This window comes from Peromyscus maniculatus, chromosome 3, assembly GCF_049852395.1.
Source record: "Peromyscus maniculatus bairdii isolate BWxNUB_F1_BW_parent chromosome 3, HU_Pman_BW_mat_3.1, whole genome shotgun sequence".
NCBI lineage: Eukaryota > Metazoa > Chordata > Mammalia > Rodentia > Cricetidae > Peromyscus > Peromyscus maniculatus.
Genome location: NC_134854.1, coordinates 156,418,231 through 156,436,910, shown reverse-complemented (window position 1 = coordinate 156,436,910; position 18,680 = coordinate 156,418,231). Strand labels below are relative to the sequence as shown.

General features: G+C 42.6%; 1 protein-coding gene across 1 annotated transcript in view; it reads left to right on the top strand.

Annotated features, from left to right (window-relative positions):
* Grin2b (glutamate ionotropic receptor NMDA type subunit 2B) overlaps nucleotides 1-18,680 on the top strand; it is a 668,532-nt gene that overhangs the window by 345,133 nt on the left and 304,719 nt on the right. Inside the window, exon 16 of the mRNA XM_076568099.1 lies at nucleotides 11,962-12,390. Coding sequence (XP_076424214.1) covers nucleotides 11,980-12,390 — 411 coding nt within the window. The 5' untranslated portion in view covers nucleotides 11,962-11,979. The remainder of the gene's footprint in view (nucleotides 1-11,961; nucleotides 12,391-18,680) is intronic.

Sequence of the window (18,680 nt, the reverse complement as noted above, 5' to 3'; positions counted from 1 at the left end):
ATGTTGGGTGTCCTCTGGCACATAGAAAATTATTGATTAATATTTGTCAGATAAGTCAATTTTCAGAGAAATTCTGACAAAGGAGGTTGGCTCACATTGTATGGATAAAAGAGCTGAGGCATATAGAGCTAAAGAAAGTGATCCAATATCTTGCCATAGTTAAGAATGAAGACTTTAGTGGCTTGGGATACATGCAGACCATAGCAACAGCCTTTCTCAAAGCTAGAGCTGGGAGAGGGTTTAGTTGGTAAAGTGCCTCTTCAAAAATATGGGCACTAGAGTTCAGATTCCCCAGCACCCATGTAAAAAGCCAAGCATGGCAGGATGTGCTGGAATCTCAGCACTGGGGAGGTGGGCATAGGGGAGTCCCTGGAGCCTGAGGGCCAGTCAGCCTTCCTGGATTGATAAGCTGTAGGGTCACTGAGAGACTCTAACTCCAACAGTCAAGTGGCAAGTGATTGAGAACAATGCTTGTTATTGACCCCTGGTATCCATCTGCACCTGTACGCATGCACACATGCACACACCCCTACACACACATGCACATACATCTGTGAACATGTGCACACAAAAAAGAATAAGGGCTCAACACACGCCTATGAACTCTAAAGCTTTGCCCTTTCTGCTATAATCCAATGTTATGGGTTTTCCAGAGGTGCTCTGTTGGGGGCTTTAGTGACTTAGACTATACTCAGGCCATAGAAACAGCTATTCTCATCAATACCAATATTTTTTACTTAGTCCAGCACAGGCCGTTTATCTGCAGCCCAAAACTTCACTTTTTTGAAAGATGCCTGAGGGGTGAATGATCCATCTCCTATCCTTGCTCTCTTGCCCTTCTAGAATCTTTGAGTTCCTTTCCAGGTGAGTCTTTCCTGCTTCTCCACTCTTCTTTGATCATCCCATTTATTTTCCATACCATCCCCCTCCTAATAGTCAGGCAGAAGCCAATCATTTTTATTAACACTTGAAAACGCTATTTGGCTGCTAAAGCACACAATTGCCTTAATCGGCTACAAAAGGGTAATAATCAGAATCAGGTTTCAAAAGGTTTGCCTTTCAGAGGGACTACCCACACTGTCCTTGGAGGCATATAAATTAATTATAATTAAGAACCATGTGCAGATGGTAGGAGAGAAACTTTGAACAATTTTTCTCTGTCTTCCTGCAGAATATTAAAGGGAAAAAATCATCAGTGTTTACTTACGGTGAGAGTGCGGCTGATCCTCTGTGTTTGTCTTAAAACACAAGTCTGTAAGGTATTGTATAGTCCTTCATTAGTTATCTGTACAACTCTCTACTGAGAACTTGGGTACTGGCAGAATCGACACCTGTCTGTGCACAAAGCAGGGAAAGGCTCAGGTAGAAAACCCTTCATTTGGCTACTGGAAGTTCACGTAGTAGAGGCTCACGTGGTCAGATGAGCTGATGGAGTGAGGGCAAGAAGGCACTAACTCAGTGGAGCAAGGAGGGGCTTGGCAGAAATACCTCTGCACACTCAGAGCCAGTGTGGCCCCTGGCAGGGACGGGGCAGATTTTTGTGAGGTGTCTGAGGAGCTGGTGGCTCCTCTCCTGAATTAGGAGGATTTGATTGTTTTCTTTCTGGGCATCTATTGTTTGTATCCTTTCCTTCCTGTCCATCTTTGTTGCTGTTCTCCACCACGTACTTCTCCAGAAACAACTTGGCTTAGGATCTGTTTTCACTTGTTTGCTAGTTCCATCGTTTGTATCTGTGGTGCCTGTGACCTGCTGACACTCACTCCCCACAGGAGTGTACCTATGTGAGTATATTACCAGGAGCAGCGAGTCCTGCTTATGGCCATGTAGGCCACACACTTTAAACACAGGTTTGGCATGTTTGTAAGATAGCCAGGTCAACCTGGCATTCTCCACTGGCTTCAGAGGGGTTCAGTCTCAGGAGCTACCCACACTCCCCAGCTTCCCACCCTGTTCCTCTCTGAAGACCAAGTAGGGTCAGGGAGTCCCAAATCCCTGAAGAGGAATGGATGGTGGTGATACAGCGAGAAGAATGAGACAGACAGAACTCAGACATAGCTCTGAAGGTTAGAGTCAACCCAAAACAAAAGATGACCCCTTTTATGTTTTATTTGTGTACATTTAGCTGATTTTTAGTAGGTAGACGACCCTAAACACCTAACATTTTTTTCATCATCATCATCATCATCACCATCATCATCGTGTGAGTATGGGTTATGCACATATAATGGGCACAGGACAACACTTTTGGTATGGGGCTCTCCCCATCATGGGTTCTGGGGATCAAACTCCGGTCATCAGGCTTGTACGTCAAGCACCTGTGCCCACTGAGCCATCTTGCTGGCCCCCTACATACATTTTAGAGACTGAAACTGGATTTGCAAACATGCAAAATATGTAGATGCCGTTGGAAATGGATGTTGGCCTTGTTCTTCATAGTGGCATCTGACAGAGCAGGCTCACCATCTGTGCTACCCACACTGCCTGCTTCATATGCCTAGTGAACATATCTGCTGCCCAAACTGAGTATTCTGACTCAAGAACACCAATTCAATGTTCTCTCTCTCTCTCTCTCTCTCTCTCTCTCTCTCTCTCTCTCTCTCTCACACACACACACACACACACACACACACACACAGATTGGAGGTCAATAGTTATTTTCATCGAAAGGCTCAGGTTTTGTTTGATTAGGTCCGTCCTTTGTTTCATACAATTTCTTTTTCAGTCTGGCCTCAAACTCACTAGGTAATGCAGACTAACCTTGATCACCCGATCTTCTTATAATATCTCCCCAGTGTAAGGGATTATAGGTGTCTATCACCATGCCTGGTTTGACACTACTGAGGATTGAACCCAGATCTTCATGCATGCTAGACAAGCACTCTGCCAACTGAGCCACACCCCCATCCTTCTGGTCTAGATCCTTAGGATTTGAAATTCCAACTTAAGAGGCTGAAAGGAAGGCTCAGTGGTTAATAGCACTTGTTGCTCTTGCATAGGACCACAGTTAAGTTTCCAACACACCACATGTTGGCACACAACTACCTATAACCCTAGTTTCAGGGGGATCCAATGCTCTCTTCCTTGTGGATGCTACATGTATGTGGTACATAGACATACATGCAAGCAAACATAAACATGCATAGCAAAGATCTTAAAAAAACTAACTTAAAACCCCAAATTAACTTGGAACTTAAAATTGCAGAAGTATGCTAATGAACAAATTCTTTTGGTTCCATTTTATAGACTTGATACGTTGGGCCATGACTCACTTGAGTTATTGGTTCAGACAACGATGTCTTCTGTCATCTTCTGCAATAGAATTTTCAAACTTTCTCTGTAGAGGTTTGCTTAGGACACTTCCTTATTAATTCTTAAGCATTCACAGTTGTCTTTGCTGTTATGAATATTATGTTTTCTAGTTGGTTAGGAGAAAAGTATTGATTTTTTTTCTAATAGGACCATTTATCTACAAACCCTGCTGAGTTCATAGTAATTCAAGCAATTCTTATGGTCTACCAGATTTTCTACGTAGATAACTATATTCTTAATGATGTGCCTTTTTCTTTCTTTTTTTCTCTCTTATTTTGAAACCTAACCTTGTGGTGCTGATGTGGGCACTGAGCATGACAGAGAAGCACTCTCCCACCAACCTACAGCTCTAGTGCTTTCAAAATCTTTTGAAACAGAGCCTCACTAAGTATCAGGCTGGCAATTGGATTTATGAAGTAGCCCAGACAAACCTTGAACTTGCAGTTCTCTGAAGTAGGTAGCTATTCCAGCTTTGATCTGGAAGTTCCAACCCCCATTGAGTCTTCGGTAATTGTTATGCCTACAAGGTGGGGCTGAGAGAGGACCCCGAAGACCCCAGATCCGGATGTGCCGGCTCTCTTGGTTCCTGGACCCTGGACGCTGGAGGTAGACTGAGCAGAGTTCTCCAGAGAACACTGCCCGACTACACCACACCTTTCCCAGACCCTGTAACCTATCCCTTCACTTGCAAGTTACACCACAAAATAAACCTCCCTTTTCACTATGTGGAGTGGCCTTAATAATTTCACCAATAGTTTTCCTGCCTCAGGTTTCCAAGCAGCTTGAATTTTAGCTTGTACTGCCAGACCCAGCTAAACCTTTTGTTTTCTTGATTTATTTTATTAGTATTTCTAGTAACTCTAAAAAATTAACCTTGCATCTTCTCAGTGTCGAAGGGAAGGAGGTCAAAGTTTTTTGGTGTATAGCTTTCAGGAGAAATCTTGGGATCTACTTTCTATCATCAAAGAATTTTCTTTGTTTAAATGTTTCATCTTTTCTGCTGTGGCTAGGTATTCCAATTCATGTAATGTGCGTTCTTCATTGTTTTGAGATTATCATGTATATGTCTTCTTTGACCTTTTAGTATAGAAATTGCTCTGATGTGAGTTCATAGTTACCTCTTGTTATCAATCACATTTGATCATTGTTATCATCGTTAGAAATACGTTGTGTTTTGGCTAGCTAATTTTTTATTTTTGCCTTTATGTTCATATGTGATTGAAACCTATAATCATCTTTATTTTTTCTCTCTGAATCTTTAACTTTTTATCTTGGCAAGGTTGGAGTAGGGGTGGTGGAGGTTGCTGTGTGCAAACTGGAGGAGCTGGGATAAAGCTAGGTGTGATTTTGGTATGTTCTGATGTGGATCTCAATAACCAGTTGTTATTCTATTAAAAATATTCAGCATATTTTTGTACTCCTTTTCTCATTTGATATTTTATTAAATATTGTGCATTAAGTTTAAGAACAAGTAATTTTTCAGAATATTTTCTTTCATTATAATTTCTGCTTTATATCTTGTAATCCCATTTTAAGATGTATGTTTCCTTTACATTTTTTCATTTTTGTCTATTACTCATCTAACAATTTTGTCATTGTCATTTAAAGGTTCATTTTGGGTCTGGTCATGTCTGTGGACATGTCTGTGCCTATGTCTGTGGTCATGTCTGTGGTCATGTCTGTGATTATGTCTGTGGTCACATCTGTGGTCACGTCTGTGGTCACGTCTGTGGTCACGTCTGTGGTCATGTCTGTGGTCATGTCTGTGGTTATGCCTGTGGTCATATCTGTGGTTATGTCTGTGGTCATGTCTATGGTCATGTCTGTGATTATGTCTGTGGTCATGTCTGTGATTATGTCTGTGGTCACGTCTGTGGTCATGTCTGTGATTATATCTGTGGTCATGTCTGTGGTCATGTCTGTGATTATGTCTGTGGTCATGTCTGTGGTCATGTCTGTGATTATGTCTGTGGTCACGTCTGTGGTCATGTCTGTGATTATGTCTGTGGTCACGTCTGTGGTCATGTCTGTGGCTATGTCTGTGGTCGTGTCTGTGGTCATGTCTGTGATCATGTCTGTGGCTATGTCTGTGATTATGTCTGTGGTCATGTCTGTGATTATGCCTGTGGTCACGTCTGTGGTCATGTCTGTGGTCATGTCTGTGATTATGTCTGTGGTCATGTCTGATTATGTCTGTGGTCATGTCTGTGGCTATGTCTGTGGCTATGTCTGTCTTTTGTACTGCATTTCATTAATTTTCTCATTCTTTCCTTTCTGTTGTCATTGGTTTTATTTTATTTAATTGAAAAATCATAAAATATATTCTGGTCATGTTTTCCTCTCCCACATCTCCTCCCATCTCCTCCCTACCCACCTGTCTGCCTCCATGCCTTCTTTCTCTCTTTAATTAGAAAACAAACAGGCAAATAAAAAAAGCAAACAAATCAGAATTTTAAAAGAATGAAAAAGCACAAGAAACAAATAACACACACAGTTGGAAATCATAATATACAAGCAATATGAGACCAAAAATCTACAAAACAAAAACATTTATTTGATTTATTCTTTGAGAATTTCATAGAATATACTTTGATGATATTCTTTGCTCTCTGTTAATTCCTCTGAGATCCTCTCCCACCTCCCTACCTACTCAACTTCATGCATGTTCTCTATTCTAAGAAACAAACTTTAAGCCCAGGGAGCCCATTTGTGTTGACTGCTCCTGAGCACGAGGCCTGCCCTGGAGTACAGTTCAAACATCTAGTGTCACTCCATTGAAGAAAGCTGAGCTCCTGCTCCCAGCCGCTGTGAATTGCAAATATATTCATGGCTAGGCATGGGACTTCATGCCCATGCCCCCTGTTCAGTACGGGATTTTCTCTGGCCTGAACGTGTGTTCTATCACCGTCCCTGTGCGTTCATGTGTGCGTCTGCCCTGTGGTATCTCGAAAGGGCTGTTTCCTTGAAGTCATCCACCAACTCAGGCTCCTACAACTGTTCTTCCCAGGGTTAACTGAAATATTAGTTACAATTAATAACATTTTGTTTTCTTAGAAATGTATTAAAACTATAGTTTTTTTTCCAAATGCTCTTGAAATTTTGATATTCGGGATTTTCATTGTTATCCTGCCAAATGACTTGTATTTCAGTTTTCCTTTACTTTCTCTTTAACCTTAGTTAGTAAGTCTCTTTAAAAGTTTTGAATACGTGATTTTAAAAAGTACTTCAAAGCCAGGCATGGATAAACATCTGTGAGTTCAAGGCCAGCCAGGTTTAATGTAGTGAGTTCCAGGACAGCCAGGGCTATATAGAGAGCTCCTATCTCAAATAAATCAAATTAAAACATAATTTTATTTCCCATTGAAAAGTATTTTAAGAGTGACAATGTTACATTTTGATTCCATATAATTTATTGGTGCATTGTAATTTAAGAATAGTATGTATTCTCTTAAGTACATTTATAGATATTTGAATCAATTCAAGCTTTTTGCTCACTCTTAAATATCTTTTATGTATCACTTAATAGGGTATTTTATCTGTTGAATTTATGATTTTTTCCTCATGGAAATTTTACCTGCACTTTTCTACATGTCAACTTGTATATTTAGATTCATGTGTACTTAGGATTGTGTATCATCCTGGTGCCCGTGTGACAGTTATTATCTTTTGATGGTTTTATTGTTGGCTTTTGTCTTGGTATCATAATGTTGAGATGCTCACATTGACCTTCAAAAAAGTTACACTCATGTTTTCCACAGTGAAGGCCACTATGCTTTCCCTACCTTCTTAGGTGGTAGGTTTTAAAGCATCATAGCTCTTCAGCTTTATTCATAGCTTTGGAAGCTCCTGAGTCTGAAGCATGGCTCTGATGCTCTTTTATTAGACACAGTCTCCTTCTGTAGCCCAGGTTGGACTCGATCCTTCGGTCTTCCTATCTCAACTCTCTAAGTGCTGGGATGACAAGCATGTGCAATAACATCTGTCTAGTTCCCAAGCTTTTAATCCCTGGTTGACCATCATATTCCCATCAAGGTCTCTTAACAGAGTGACTTCAGACAACATCCTGATTGAGTAGTGCTTGGCAACTTTGGCTTAAATTTCCTACAAAATCACATTTCACGCTTTCTATTAGAGTTATCCTGGGACTCAGTTTTCTCTAAAGAAAGTGTTGACCCATCTCCTCAACCAGATGTAGGTAGAGGCAGTTAGGAGCAAGGGTAGGCTGCCTCTTGTGAGCGTCATGCACCTTACAGCAGGAAGCCTTTGGCATGGCTCACCCAGACCAAATGCCAAGGAAACAGAGGGCTGAAAGAGTGGATGGTCAATCTAATCCTGCTGCCTTCTTGCTGATTCTATTTGTACCCCTTTTATGCATGAATTTAAAGCATGGTTTGAGGACATTGAGCTTCAGGATATTCACTCATTATTGGCCCCTAGACTTTATGGCTCCTGAATTCAGCTACCTGACCAGGATGCTGTCAGTGGAGTCAGCTGTTACTCTGAGGATATTGTGTGACATCTTTTCAGAAAGTTGTATCTAAAGAGAATGGATGTCTTTTGCCCCAAGTACTCTGAACATTCCTCTTAGCCTCTGACATTCCCTCACCCCACCCCTCACATGCGCATTTTGTGCTGTCATAAATAGCTAGGCTCCTTGGGCAGCTTCAAAAATCATCACAGCAACACGCTTTGCATCTGCAGAGTGCTTTATAGTCTTCAAAGGGCTTCCATATACACATTATCATTTGATCTTCACAACCCCCTCCAGGGGTGTAGATTAGGTCCATTATCCTGATTTTACCAATGACAAAATAGAAAACACCAATTAGGTGACGATCTCACCCCAATTCACTTTGTTAATATGACACTAGTTTAAAGCCAGGTTAGTAATTTCATTCACTCACTCATTCATTTGTTCATTCTCTCTTTTATCTACCTGTACTAAGGCACTCCCAGAATGGAAAAAGAAAGGCTTTTAGAGTCAGACAAACTTGGCTAGGAAGCGCAATTTGCTATATGATTTTGGTCATGTGTTTAACCTCTCAGACCTCTTTTCTCACTTATAACTCACTTATAACATAACTTATGACTTATGACTTACAGTGTTTTTATAGGAAGCAAGTAATGCATGAAAATCTTTTGTCAATCATAGTATCTGTCACACAGTAGGGAAACTATTTGAAATACAAACTTATATATCACAGTTTTATGTATGATCTAATGAAATGGTAAAAGCCTATAACTGTCTATAATTGATAGAATCTATCCTGTTTATGGTATATGAGTCAGTGCTACATCCCAAGAATGTAAATAGAAATGAGACAAGACATTTCTTTTATGGCTGTAACTTCTCTTAGATGATAATCCTGAATGGTAGAACATGTGTTCATGGTATCCTCAGCATGAAACTAAGGGTAAAAAGTTATGTCCAGGATTGGGATATAGCACAATTATAGACCATGTGCTTAGTATGTGCAAGGTCTTGGGTTCAATTCCCACTGCTGGAGGCAAAAAGAAAATTAGGGGAACACATTGTCTTCAAAGTAGTTGGTACTCACTACAAGATGGCTAACCTCAGAGGTCTGTTTGTGAGTAGGTCACCTATTGGTTAAGATGGGCAGATGAACTGTCATATAAGTGTACTAAACCATCCCAAGCATTAGGTAGACCTCATGGGCTTTGGTGAGAAGTCAAAGGACGTGCTTCCCAGTTCTCCTTGGGAGGGTGAAATAAAATGGAGAAGAGGGAACAAACGTCAAAGAGCAGGGCATTCAGTGTAGTCCTGTCTGAAGAAGAGCACAGCATTATTTATCTTATACCACACACTTTCTCTCAAGTGCCCCCCAACCCCTGTGTCTGAAATGGAGTTTGTATTCAGAGCTTTTTCTCTGTGCAGCTCCTGGTCTCTCTGTCACTGTTATCTCCCATAATGTATTAGTTTGTAAAGAGCTCTGTTCTATCCCAAATATGAAGGAGACACTTGGTAAAACTAGATCCTATTCGCTGAATGTCACCACTAGCCATTGCGTAAAAGAGTATAATATATTGTGTGAGAGAAAATGGAGGAACATGAGAGATGTTTAAAGAGAGCAAATAAAAGCATGAAACAGAAGAGCATCGGGTGCATTAAAGTTAATAAACTGTCGTGGCAGAGTGGGACACTTTTAAATGTGAAGAAATCTAATTTAGGGACTTGTAACTGTAGGATTAGGATCTCACTGGAATGAAGCTAGTGGATAGATTTAGCCAAATTCTAAATGTCTGGGTTCTCGTTGAAAATCAGCCCTTAGAATTGAGCATGTGTATTTCCCATCCCTTTGAGATACTAAATCCAACTGTCTCCCACTGACTATTTGGTGCTACACAACCTCTGGATCCTATTGCCTTTCTTTAAACACTGAGAAGGAGGTGCTCAGTCCCCAGTTCTCCTGGCAGACCCTCCGTAGCCCATGAGCATGGGCTTTTGGAACCTATGGAATCATTCCTCATTTCTATAGGAACAGGGAGACCAGAAAGCTGTCAGGAGTGAGCTTTGGTGGGTATGAACCATGGAGACACTCATATTATTTCTTTCGGGAGAAGTGAGGCAATCGACCCAGGTCTCCTCTTGGCAATGCTGAAGAATGACTATAACAGCAAGAGTTCCAGAAGGTTTTCTGCCAAGAACTGGATTGGATTTTGTGCTTCCTCAGCCACAAAATGTCCCAGCATCTCACTCCCGAATCACTAACGCCCTTTGTGGTCAGTCTGTTCAGCTTGAATACTTCCTGATCTGTCTTTGTTCAATACCTTCATTATCATTTTTTTCTTTTTGTTAGCCAAATTCTCAAATTCTTAGGTGCCTAAGAATTTTTAGTCAAAAAAACAAGAGAGATTAAACCACATTTTCATGTTTGGTAGAAAAATGAGAGTCTCTTCTAGGTCTGGGTACAGCTGGTAGGCTGTTTTCTTAGAGAATAATGCTATATTAATCTATTTGCATTCTGGTATTGTAACATTATTGACCTTGGAGGATTACATAACCATCCTGAGCTTCAGTTTTTCCATTTGAGAAATGGGAATAAAATGTCTAATTTGTAGAATTTTCAGAAGAAACAAAGAGATTGCACATGAGGAGAATGCCTTCCAATGCACAGTGTCTAATACTGTACAATAAACGACCATTTAAAGCAAAGCTACACAGACAGAGCCCATTCTTGTAAAATAAGAGGCACTTAGAGCGAATGATGGGAAACATAAAGAGAAATGACCAGGCTCATATTCTACAGAGTCCTGCATCTTTAGTCTGCTGTGTGGTGTGTGATTTAGGAGCCTTTGTGGAAATAGAGGGAGGGGCCCTTTGTAGGAAGAAGGCAGTGAATTGTACACAAATATATAGGCCATCCTTTCAGGAAGTTACGGTTACAGGCTGTCATCAGAAATAACATAGAACTATCCTCAAGGTTGACACTCCATGACTCCAACTATGAGTAGTATTTGCTTGTTCGTGTATTTTGATGCATAAAAAGGTCAGGATGATACTGTTTCTTGTAATACAGTAATCAATGATGCGGAAGGCAGTGTGGGGTATATAGTGTCATAGAATACAAGTTAGAACACAAAAATCAGAAGATTGGGTTCAAGATTGCTTCGAGTGGGGCTAGAGACATGGCTCAGCATTTATGGACACTTGCTGCTTTTGCTGAGGACTTGAGTTCAGTTTCCAGCACCCACATTGGCAGCTTACAATCATTTGTAGTAACTCCAGTTCCGTGAGATATGATGCCTCTTCTGGACTCGGAGGGTACCTGCACACAAGTATTATATATTCACAAAGACACACAGACATACAGACTCTCTCTTTCTTTCTCTCTTACACACACACACACACACACACACACACACACACACACACACACACACAATGGAATCTTATCTTTTTTAAGGACTGCTTCACTTAATTTATTAAGTCTTGGTTGAGTCCCTTAACTTCATTGACTCTTGGCATCAACATGTATAAAATAAGATACTAATATTCCTTTTATTTTTTCCCCGCTGGGTGATTGTAAAGATCAATTAAAATTGAGTACCCGTGTGTTGCTTCTCTGATTTAATGTTAAGAAATATTTTAAAAGGGAAACACTGAAGCGTTTCCAGGCTGTCACTCTCTGGGAGGCAAACACGAGGTCCAGGCAACAAGAACACGGGGTCTCCATGCCTGGAGCTTGCTGGATTCATCGTATCCAGGCCATGTTTTGTGGCCAGCCTCTGCTGAGCCCCCTTTACAGATCACTTGGCCTGGTCTTTGCCAAGGGCAGCTCAAGGATGGTTATAACTAGAGTGCCAGGGGTCCCGGCAACAGCAAGGCCCCTCCTGCTGCCCCAGTGTTTGTGTGCTTGGCTGGCCCACACTCCTCAGCACATCCTCGTCTGCTTTATCGCTATCTGTTGGCTGCCGATTTGTCTTGGTCAAAGATTTATTAGGCTTTTGAAAATTTCTTTTTCTCTCATCATGCCCAGAGAACATCAGAATTAAGAGACTGGGTTAGGGGAGAGAAATTGAGTTTCACGACCAGCAGATAGGGTTTCTTGACTCTGCAGCATTCAGATGCTGCAAAGATGTATTCCGGAGCACACCTCATGGTTTAAACCATTCTCTCCTTTCTGTTTGCAGAGAGTGGACAAGCTGAAGATGAAGCCCAGCGCAGAGTGCTGTTCTCCCAAGTTCTGGTTGGTGTTGGCCGTCCTGGCCGTGTCCGGCAGCAAAGCTCGCTCCCAAAAGAGCGCCCCCAGCATCGGCATCGCGGTCATCCTCGTGGGCACTTCAGACGAAGTGGCCATAAAAGACGCCCACGAGAAAGATGACTTCCATCATCTCTCAGTAGTTCCCCGGGTGGAGCTGGTAGCCATGAACGAAACTGACCCAAAGAGCATCATCACCCGCATCTGCGATCTTATGTCCGACCGGAAGATCCAGGGGGTGGTGTTCGCTGACGACACTGACCAGGAAGCCATCGCCCAGATCCTCGATTTCATTTCTGCTCAGACTCTCACCCCTATCCTGGGCATCCATGGGGGCTCATCTATGATCATGGCAGATAAGGTAAAATGCGACTATTCTGAGGAGCAAATGAGGCATTGTTGTTAAGGCAAAACTAAGTAGTTAAACATAGAAATTTACCAGGGCATACAGAGTGAGTGAACAGATGAGAACTGGTCAGCTGGGCAATGAAAGCGGAAAAATGATCCTGGTTTAGAAGCGCCTAGAGCAATGGTTCTCAACCTGGGGTCGAACAACCCCTTCACGGGGTTTTCCTAAGACTGTCAGCAAACACAGATATTTGCATTGTGATTCATAACAGCAGCAAAACCACAGTTACAAAGTAGCAAAGAAAATAGTTTATGGAAGGCTGGGCTGGGGGTCACCACAACATGAGGAACTGCAGTAAAGGGTCGCACGCAGCGTTAGGAAGGTTGGGAACCACTGGTCTGGCGTTTAGGACAGGTTTATGTGTCTGTTCGTTTGTGACTGAGAGATATGAAAACTTGGAGTCTTGATAGATTTTTTTTTCCAGATAGGTATGTGAGTAGATCCTTCAACACTACAAGGCATCTTCTGTTCTATCATGATTACTATGTTCTCCTCCACAATGGTCGTAAGAATTTAAAAAGAAAAATGCCCAAAGCAAGTAGTTTCTGTCGTGAAGACCCAAATATCACAGGAATTAGAAGGCATCCACTCACATCCACTCAGGATCTGCACAGTCAGAAGGATATTAGCCCCACAACGACAACGGCCATGTTTTCCCCATTATTATATTTCGAGGTAGTTTTAACTGTGGTTTCACACTGGAGTCACCTGGAGGGCTCTGAATGGCCCTGACATCTGGTTCCATAATAGCCTGGGATTCTAGGGTCTGAAAACCTCCTCAGGTATTTCCAGAGTACAGTTAAATGAGAACATTGCACCAGGCGGTGGTGGTGCATGGCTTTAATCCCAGCACTCAGGAGGCAGAGGCAGGCGGATCTCTGTGAATTCAAGGCGAGCCTGGTCTACAGAGTGAGATCCAGGACAGGCTCCAAATCTACACAGAGAAACCCTGTTTCAAAAAAAAAAACAAACAAACAAAACAAAACAAAACAAAACAAAATACCAAAACAACTACAACAAAAGCCGAGAGAGAGAGAGAGAGAGAGAGAGAGAGAGAGAGAGAGAGAACATTGCTTTGAAGTTTCTGAAAGGAAATGCCTGAACTCACGTTAGATTAAATGTCACGGACAGACAGTTTCCCACTTGACATTAGCACTGAGTCTGAAATCACAGAAAGCATGTTCTGCTTGGATTTTTGAGCCGTTGTTAGCTACTCGATTGTTTATGCCTCACCCCACTGATCCATGCTCACTGCTTAGCTTCCACAGCCCTCATACCTGTTCTTTCAGCCATTCCTGTCTCACAGTGTTTCACTTTCCTGCGATGCGTGGAACGCTTGCCGTTTTTAGAACCATGTCCACCTTAGTATTGCCATCTTAAATCATCATCACTTTCAGAACTGCCTTTAGGTTTCTATCTCAAGGTCATGCTGTGTGGTCAAGAATGTTGGTGAGCACCCCCAAACCTCACCTCGCTACTCCAAGCATGTTGCTTGAGAACTGCCACAGCCCAGATTTAGCAGAGAACACTTTATGACCAGTGCCACCATCTGTTGGTGGCAGGGGGGGAGATGACTACTGCTTCTGCCTCCCACAGTTCAGTCTAGGGCAGGCTGGGCTGAGAGCAGTCTGTGGAGAAGCTTCAGAGTCGTGTGAGAAAGGTGTTCTCGTGTTCACGTGGACACCCAGATGAATGTGAGACAAGAGTGCTAGCAGGAGTCGCTTGGAATGAACTTCCACCCAGTGGAAAAGGTACCAACTGTGGGAACCCACTGAGTGCTTGCTTCGGGTAGACACAATTTTAAAAGGTTGCTGTCCTCGGTAAATTATGTTTTATCTTATGCATGGTATTCTAGGGGTACAATATAGCATTGGAAGAGTGTTGACGTGATTAAGAGCCAGATTTTAGAACCATAAATAAGTGTGTGCTCCGTTCCAGAGTACAACAGATAAAAATGATTTTGCTATTGCTCATTTGAGTTATTGCAAACCTATGTTATTTCCCTTGAGTAAGGAGCTTCTGCATAAGCTGATTGGTTGCATCCCCCTGGTATCTCTTGCAAATTCTCAGCATGAATATAAAACCAGGAACTGAGATGCAGTCTGGGTGGAGATGGGCTTTCTTGCTCCCTGGTGCATTCTGGGTACTTTGAGAGTGTTCACTATATGCTAGGCAGTTAGCCTGTTCATGCATTATTTTATTTAACACCACTGAGCTAAATGGCAGTGCCTGTCTTTCAGATGGGGAAACCAAGGCTCAAAGAGATTAAATACCACACCACCCAAAGTGCTGCTGGAGGAACTGGAAGCCATACTTTAACTGCAGCTGTCAACTGTATGCCCCAATACCCTCCAAGGAAAGGATGAGGCTGGTGGAGGCTTCATAAACGTTCTTACTTGTTCCTCTCTCCTTTGTCCTTTGGCATTGTGGGAAATGTCATAGGATGGGCGGTAGTCTAGCACCCGGTTCAGTGTCAGGCAATGCAGAAGGCTCACTGCAGGAGAGAATGAACAAGAACCAGTGCAGCACAGTTCTACGGAGAACCTGCTGCCTACTGCCTCCTAGAGGTAAAGGGCAGAATTGATCTGGTAGTGTGGCTCCCAGGGGTTACTACCACGAGAGCCACTCTTCTGTCTCCATTGTTACTGCATTCACAAACCTCATCTCACCTTCTCCCCATTAGTAAAAGGAGGCGGGCCACGAGTGTTTTGGAAGAAGTCCTAATATAGAGTAAATAATGTCTAATTGGGGTTTGGCCCAAAGTCAGAAAGAGGAAGAAGGAGGAAGGTCCTGGTAGCCAGGGAGCTGGACGCTTGCTCATGGAAGGTAGGGGATAGGGTTGATAGTGGCCCCAGAGGGGGTGTCACAGGGCCAGAGGCATGAGGGGATAGAAGCAATTCCAGGCTGTGCTGAGGAAGGTGCATAGACTTGGAGGATCTGCATGATATCAAATAGAGGCCCTCCAGGTCACAGGGAGAGAAGTTTTGGCCTCAAAGTCTGAGGTTAGGTTTGTTTGTTTTTAAATCAAAGTATACATTCAATCGCCATAGTCGCATGCTGCACATGTAGAGTGAGGGCAGTGATTTGACACCTTTGACAGACACTGGGCCAACAGGATAAAGAACTTCAAAATGAACTGATGAGGGAACTTTGAGGTATCGCGTGTCTGTGGCTGAAACGTTTAGTAAGCAACTGAAGAGTGATGGAGACACCTCCAGTTTTATTTGCCCTGTGGTTGCCATGCTATTTACTTTTCTCCCTCCTTTCCACTGAATAGAATTGAATGGCTCACTCCCTGTACTTGTGGAGCTTTTGGTGCCTGAAAGACACCACTGTTATAAGGACTTCCGATGACGCAGACGCAGAGCTGCTCCAGCATCTGGTCAAACGGTGCGCACTCATGTTTGCATACGCTAACGGATCAGTAAAAATGTCAAGTGTTCTGCTTTCAGCAAGGTAAATGCACATTGGACTGTGGCGGAAGGAAGCACAGGAGGCCATATAGCAGAGCTAGTGAGAACTCAGAAGCTGGAGTCTGAGCCGCTTCAACCACTTCCTGGATGTGGGACTCTGGTTTCCTCATCAGCTTGTTAGGGTTGACCTCAGTTTCCTGTGCTGGGCAGTGGGGACAAGAGGACCCATTAGTGAGTGGTTGAGGATTAAATGAGATCTGTAGCTCGTATCTCGCTAAGTACCCAGATAACACTGAACAAGAAAACTCAGGAGAGAAATCTGGGAGAGGGCTCTGAAGAAGGGCACTGGAGTCTCTCTTGTCTCACCCAGGAGGTTGACATTCATTAGAATATGGAAGCCTGCTGTGGCCAAAAAGGGTACACCCATGACAGAAAAAGCTCTAGCTAGCTGCCAGAGAACTTGTAGTAGAAACCTGTTGAGAGCAGAAAGAAGGAATGTTTAAAAATGTATGAGGTGCTTCTTGGCAGTCCCCCACCTGAGAATAAGTAACGCATTTTATTTTGTGTTGTTATAATTGCTTTTATTCTCCTTGAGATACTGGATTTAGGATGATGATCTGAAATAAGGCTAGAAGCATTTCCACTTCTTTCCAGGAGCTTTTTCTACTGATTGTGTTTTCACATTTTAGCTCAGAGATATTAAGTAACCAGTCCAGAACATCACAGCTTGCAGTAAGCAGTGAACTGGGATTCAACTCCCAGAAAAACATGTTTGGAAACCCATGCTTTTTGTATACAATTTTGCTTCATAAGACACCGAATTAAGAATTATAAGTCACACATTTCAATCTCCATTCTGATGAGTTTTAGAAATTTAGGCAATCAGATCATTTAAGTGATATGAGACTCAGTAGACAGTTTGTAAGATATAAATTGGTTTCCTTCTACCCAATTTACATCATTTTGAAGATAAAAAGAAAATATGTGAAAAATGTTTGAATGGTACCGAGCAAACAGACACTTGATAAGAACACTGGAGTTCCTGAAAATTCTTCCACCTCTGGCATCAGTGACAATGAAAATGGCTTGGGCCGGAGGTGGGACACAAAGTCCCAGGGTGGAGATTGACCCAAGATCAATCAAGATGAAGTGAAATCCGAGCTCTGCAGCTGCGTGGATAGGAGAGGGAAGGGTGCACTGAGTGGGAGTTGGGGTTCAGAACAGATGCGCTGATCAGAGTGAAAGCCTGACCCCCAAACTTGCACCTGCGCCTTTCTCCTCACTGAAGGCTGTGCGCATGCTCACTGTGCTCTGTGCAGCTCTGACTCCTCTTCTAGAGGGCGTGGTTGGGCAGTGATGCTCTGAACAGTATAGTCAGATTTTTCTGTTTTCTGATTTTTAATTTTTATTGTTGTGCTGTGTGTGTGTGTGCGTGCACGCGCGTGCGTGCGTGCGCGCGCGCCATTTTGTAGCATAATGCATAGGATGATGGCCTCTGCTTCTGCTCTCTTCCCTCTCTCTCCTCTTTGGCAGTTTTCTTTGGAGAGAACAGATAAGCCCTAGGTCGTTGCCTTTCTTTCTCCCCTGCCCCATTTTCTCATGTGGATTTACTTAGCACCACCTTTAAACCAGGATAACTACAAGTTATGCACACCTTTGCCTGGTGTCTTCTCTGCAATTTTTGATGTCCCTTGGTTTTTCACCTGCTTTTGGTTGCCTAGGACATGGCATTCTAGAAGCAAACTGGTATTTTAGCATTTCAGATGTAGGGGTAAAGCATGTGCCTGGTAAACATTAGTGAGCATTTTAATTTTTCATGCAGTCTTATGAGGTAAGCCCTAGCATTTCCTTTCTGTTGATGGGGAAAAAATTAAATGTATTTATGTACCTTTGTCAAAATCCAGTAGCTGGAAGAATGGTCCAGCTGGATTCTGAACTCACGGATGCCAGTTCATGCCCCGAGGAAAGAAGAAGTCAGGGCAGAGATGCCTGTCTGGAGTGTAGCTTCTCTCCAGCCCTCTTTCCTTTCTTGAATTGTACTTCGGTGAAAGATGGGTAAGCAGTTCTCTCTAAAGTACTGGAAACTTCAGGTACATGCAGCTCTCAGCTCTATGTAGAGTCTAGATCTTTCTATCTTCTGTGGCATGTTTCTGGTTGGCTTGCACATTGTTTCCTTAAAAATTGGCTTTTACAAAGACTGCCCACTTGATGTCCAGGGCCCATTTTTTGTGCTTTTAAAAATTGAAGACTTAAGCATGCTTTTCACAGAACAGATAGAGTGTTAGGAAGTTATACGTGAGTACCATTCCTCATCTGCCCTTCAGGAAAGTGACTGTGTCTACTAGAGCACAGGGCACAGCAAAGGAAAGGTGCTGGCTTTGGAGCCAATAGATATGGGGTGTCCTCATTTCTAGTCTTGTGACCTTGCTCCTGCCCTCTGAACTTGCTGAGTGCCATGTTCTCCAAGGGGAGACAAAAGCCCTGGGTTCAGAGTGAGCCTTAGGTAGCAAGAGATGTTATACTTGGTAAAACTCAGACCTTTCATATCTGCTGTGATGTATTTGCACACAGCAGACCAGTTTTGAATCTCAAGGAAAATGGGATTATCGTTAACTGAATGAGAAGCCCTTGGGGCATTTGTTGTCTTCATCTGAGATCTGGTGACTTAATTATCATAAGTTGTTATGCAGTTACAGTGAGAAAGATTGACATTGATAACCACTTATTTTTGTCAACCTCTGCGCCAGTCACCTGATTCCAGCTAGTTACCTCACACATATTATCTCATCTTATGTTTTTGTTTAATTTATGAGACAGTTTGTCTCCATC